Source organism: Chenopodium quinoa, unplaced genomic scaffold (assembly GCF_001683475.1).
Source record: "Chenopodium quinoa cultivar QQ74 unplaced genomic scaffold, ASM168347v1, whole genome shotgun sequence".
Lineage (NCBI taxonomy): Eukaryota > Viridiplantae > Streptophyta > Magnoliopsida > Caryophyllales > Amaranthaceae > Chenopodium > Chenopodium quinoa.
Genome location: NW_018743066.1, coordinates 1,441,978 through 1,446,827, shown reverse-complemented (window position 1 = coordinate 1,446,827; position 4,850 = coordinate 1,441,978). Strand labels below are relative to the sequence as shown.

General features: G+C 34.3%; 1 protein-coding gene across 1 annotated transcript; it reads left to right on the top strand.

The window, feature by feature from the left end:
- Window positions 1-296: 296 nt before the first annotated feature.
- On the top strand, window positions 297-2,242 carry LOC110731150 (F-box/kelch-repeat protein At3g23880-like). Its single transcript, XM_021910983.1, has one exon. It carries the CDS (start codon window positions 1,037-1,039, stop codon window positions 2,240-2,242), a length of 1,206 nt encoding a protein of 401 aa, XP_021766675.1. The 5' UTR covers window positions 297-1,036.
- The last annotated feature ends 2,608 nt before the right edge of the window (window positions 2,243-4,850 follow it).

The following is a 4,850-nucleotide window of genomic DNA, read 5'->3' as shown; positions in this document are numbered from 1 at the left end:
GGTGTCAACTAAAAAAAACGGAGAAAGTATAAAACGGAGGAAATGTTAGCGATCAAGATATTTAGTCAAGAAACGTGTGGGTCAGGTTATCACCTTGGTGTTAGAACTTAGAAGGTCAGAAAGAAAAGTGTAATAATTTGAGTGTGAAAAAGTCGTGTCGTGTCATGTACGTTAGTGTTGATCTCGTGTTGTTCACAAAGCCTCTCAAAAACTATGTACTCCATATTATGTAAGACAATTGCATTGACCAAATTATTAAAGCGATCGTGTTTGAGTTAGTTTGTGGCGATTTCGTGTTTTCTCTCATTAACTTTGTCTTTTTGTTTATATTGTGTATCGGTTTCAGCTGTATTGTCGTCTCAGAGATTGTTAGCTCTAGTTATGAGCTTTGAATCATTAAATGAGAGAGTTTTGGTCGATTATGATTGGATCGGCCTAGATCAAATGGACCCAAACATGGATTATTAAGGCGGGTTAGAACGTTTGTAGAGTCGTACTTGTCATTTTGTCCAATTTACAGTATTTAAAATTTGCTTAAGTGATGCATTATATGGGCCGGGTCAAACTATTTAGGCTGAGCCCAAAAGGGCTTTGACCCACCCAATTATTGCCCAATTCTTACTGTAGTCAATCCTAATACATTTGTGGGTTTAAACCAATTTTCGATTTACACGATCATAACCAAACGACTTATTTAAACCATTGACAAACTTCATACAAACTCTAATACTAAGATAATTTGGAAACTTCTCTTCAAAAAAAAAAAAAAAAAAGATAATTAGGAAACAACAAGGAAAGTACCAAAATTATATCCTAATTGATACAATATATCTCAATATCTTTCTAATATGATAAGTGAAAAACTTTGTGTTCTAATATGTATATGAAATTTATCCTACAATTAAAATTTTCTTATACTAAAAAATACTCAAATTAGACGCCATTATATATACGAAGTATATTAATCAATTTAAACCATCAAAGTTGATAATCACTCTTTCTCCAAATTTAATTGTATTTGTTTGCTCTAATAATCATGGCGGACAAACCTTATAGCAAAATTCTTGAAAGGTTACCGGTTAAATCTCTTCTCCGTTTCAAGTGTGTTTGTAAGCGTTGGCGCGATGAAATCAACACCACTTTTTTCATAACATCACACACTCGACAAGTTCGAATAAACGAACCGAATTCTTCTACACTCATCTTCCGTTGTCTTGATTATTCATCAAATGAAAAGAGGTGGTGGTCACGGGACATTTTCTCACTAGATCTCCAATCTTCTTCATTAGAGGTCAAAAAATTACCTCATTATTATCCTTCATCTTATGAGAGTAGCTACTATTCCTCTTTTAACTACGCGTTTGTTGGTTCAAGTAATGGCTTGGTTTGTTTCCGAGAAAAAGAGTATGAGCCACAATATTCGATTTACAACCCGGCTACCGGTATCGGTTACACCCTACCTAAGTTGTATCCAAATCATCAATATTCTTCCCAACGCTATATGATGGGGTTTGGTTATGATTTTGCTAATGACGATTACAAGATATATGATTACAAACGTCATAACAAATCTGGTTCTCTTTATAGCTTGAAGAATAATTCATGGAAAATCATTGAACCTCCTCCGCCAACTCGTGATGTGCGGGAGGTAATACGCATGGTTTTTTCGGATAACGCGTTGTATTGGATATGTTATCCACATCCTTATTATACATCTAATGCAATTAATGCATGTGTAGTTAGTTTTGATCTAGGGACCGAAAAGTATCGTGAACCCTATATTAATTTGCTGTCATGGGCTAATTTGAGTTTAGTTGAATTACGGGGTCGTTTGCATTTCATAAAATATAATATGTACCATACATCATTAGCTAAAAGACCTAGAATATATAAGTATAACATTCGTATTTGGGTTATGACCAATAACAATGACGGTTCGAACCAATTGTGGGTTAAATTGGTTGATTGTATTTCACTCAAACAATGTTTACAAAGGGAATTGAGATGTAGTGGTTCCTCACATCCAAGTTGTTATCGTCCGCCACGACCTTGCGCTTATTTAGAGAACAGACGAGAAATGTTAATAGATTTAGGGGGAATTATCATGGTTCAATGTGATCTAAGTACTGGTAAGGTTAAGAAAGTCGAAATTCGTGGTTTACCGATTGATGGTCGCCATTTTGTAAACCCTAAATATGATCTTATTCCATGGATTAGTTCTTTTGTTTCCCCTTGTACTTAATTCTTCTCAAATAAAGAATCAAGGTAATCCCTTCTTTTGTTTGATTTTTACTTGTGTATACTATTTTCCTTTGTGTGATTAAGAGAACATAATACCATTATTATTGACCTTGTTTATAAAATATGTTTACTATTGTAATGGAAATTAATTGCACCGTCATATACATATCTAAGTTACAAATTTACAATTGATCAATAATATTTTCAATTATCAATTCAGGCGATTTGAATAAGTATCATAAGACTATTTTTTTCGTAAGGCTTCCGGCTAAATCTCTTCTCCGTTTTAAGTGTGTTTGTAAGCGTTGGCGTGATGAAATCAACACCACCTATTTCATAACATCTCACAGACGACAAGCTCGAATAAACAATCCGAATACCCTTGCCCTCCGTTGTCTCAATTCAAATAATTTATTATGGTCATCGGATATTTTCTCACTAGATTTCCAATCTTCTCTAAAGCTCAAAAAATTAATTCGTTATTCTTCTACCCCATAAGATGTACTCTCCCACTTACTCTCGCGGGTTTGTTGGTTCGAGTAATGGTTTGCTTTGTTTCCTCACATTTTTAAATAACGGCGTAGGCAAATCAACAAGATTTTCAATTTATAACCCAATTACCGGTATATGTAACACTCAAGGCACAACGATTACTATTATTTGGTCGGGTTTGGTTATGATTGCGTTGGTCACGATTACAAGATTTTTTACTATGCTCCACGTGTAGACGGCGGTAAAACTTGTTGGCTTTATAGCTTGAAGACTAATTCATGGGGAGTCATCGAACCACCTCCACCACATTCTGGTTATGCATGTAAAAAACGCATGATTTTGTCGAATAATGCGTTACATTGTGAAAATAGTATAATGCACCCGGGTGCACCCGGAAAGAACATTAGATATATTTTAAAGAACATGGGCAAAAAAAAGAACATGCTAGTGTTAGAAAAAGAACATACCTATGTTTGACAAAAAACATGTTTGTGTTTGACAAGAACATGACATTACAAAGAACATAAAGTCTTTAAAAAAAGAACATGTTATTTTTCATGGTTATTTAGGTGTTGAACGTGTTTGAAAAAGAACATTATATTTGACAAAAAAGAACATGTTCGTGTTTGACAAAGATGTAGGTGATCATTGGGTGGGCCGGGCCAAGGTTAAAAAATCAACTCACTTCTCGGGTCGGGCCAAATTTTGGGCCAAAGTTTTTGTGCCCAAAATTGTCCGACCATGCGGGCTTTTCGGGTCGAGTAAAAAAAATCAACTAAAATGCATAAAACGCATTCCCAAACCCGTCCAATAAATTAAATTTAAGGGCTGGGTCCGACCCGATTTTGAGGGTGAAAAAATTCTGCCCAAAACCCGTCCAAAATCGGGTCGGACCGTTCTAACTTTGATCACCTCTAGCCAAAGAACATAAAGTCTTTACAAAAAGAACATGATAATACATTAAAAAACATGTTCTTTTTTCTGGTTACTCGAGTGATTGATTTTTTTTTTAATGTACATACATTAAAGAATATATTGTATAATATAAAGAACATATTGTATAATATAAAGAACATATAGTTCAAACTCAAAAAACATAATCATCAAACTTAAAGAATATATTATGCTCATGTTCTTTATAAATATATATAATGTTCTTTTTTGCCCATGTTCTTTTAAATATACCTTATGTTCTTTTCGGGTGCACCATGCGCATGGTGCACCAACCATACATTAGTTACATTGGATATGTGATAATCATAACCCTAGTGCATATATTATTAATTTTGACCTAGAATGTGAAGAGTATAATAAAGTACCCTTACCACAACCTAAATATAGGTTAATTATGGAGAATGATTGGGTTTTAATTGAATTAAGGGGTTGTTTACACGTCGTAAATTACAAGATGCGTTATGGATTTTTGCCTCATGCACATGTGCCACCCGAAGTATACGAGTATAGCTTGTGCATTTGGGCTATGAACGAGAATCATCATGGTTCGGAACAATTGTGGGTTCAATTGGTTGATCGTATTTCACTCAAACAAGTTTTAGATAGTGAATGGAAGCGTTATTATCGTGTCCACCGGTCATGTCCGTATAGTCTGCCACGGCCTTGCGCTTATTCGGAGGATGGACGGAAAATCATAATATTTTTAGGGGAGTGATCTTTGTTCAATGTGATCTACGTAGTGGTGAGATAAAAAAAGTTAAAATTCGTGGTTTACCTAAGGGCAAGGATGCATACCTTACATGTGATTTAATTCCATGGAATGCTTCCCTTGTTTCCCCTACAAGCTTAAGCCCTTAATTATGTAGAAATAATGAATCTAATGAATGTTTTTTTACAAATGTAATTGAAATTTACCGCACCATACAAATCTTACTAAGTTATGTAAAGCTAGGCTGCTTATATTATGTGCTCACTTCTGGCAAAAATAAAGCAAAAGCAACAAAAGTTCGTAAATTAATAAAGAATTTAAACATTCGCAATGCAATATATTCTAGAGAACAAAGAACAAAAAAGTGAATAAAGAGAACTAAAGCAAATATATAACACAAATTCTTAGTACTATTAACTAATAATGGTGCTAAGATTCTTTGCTTCTAACTCTC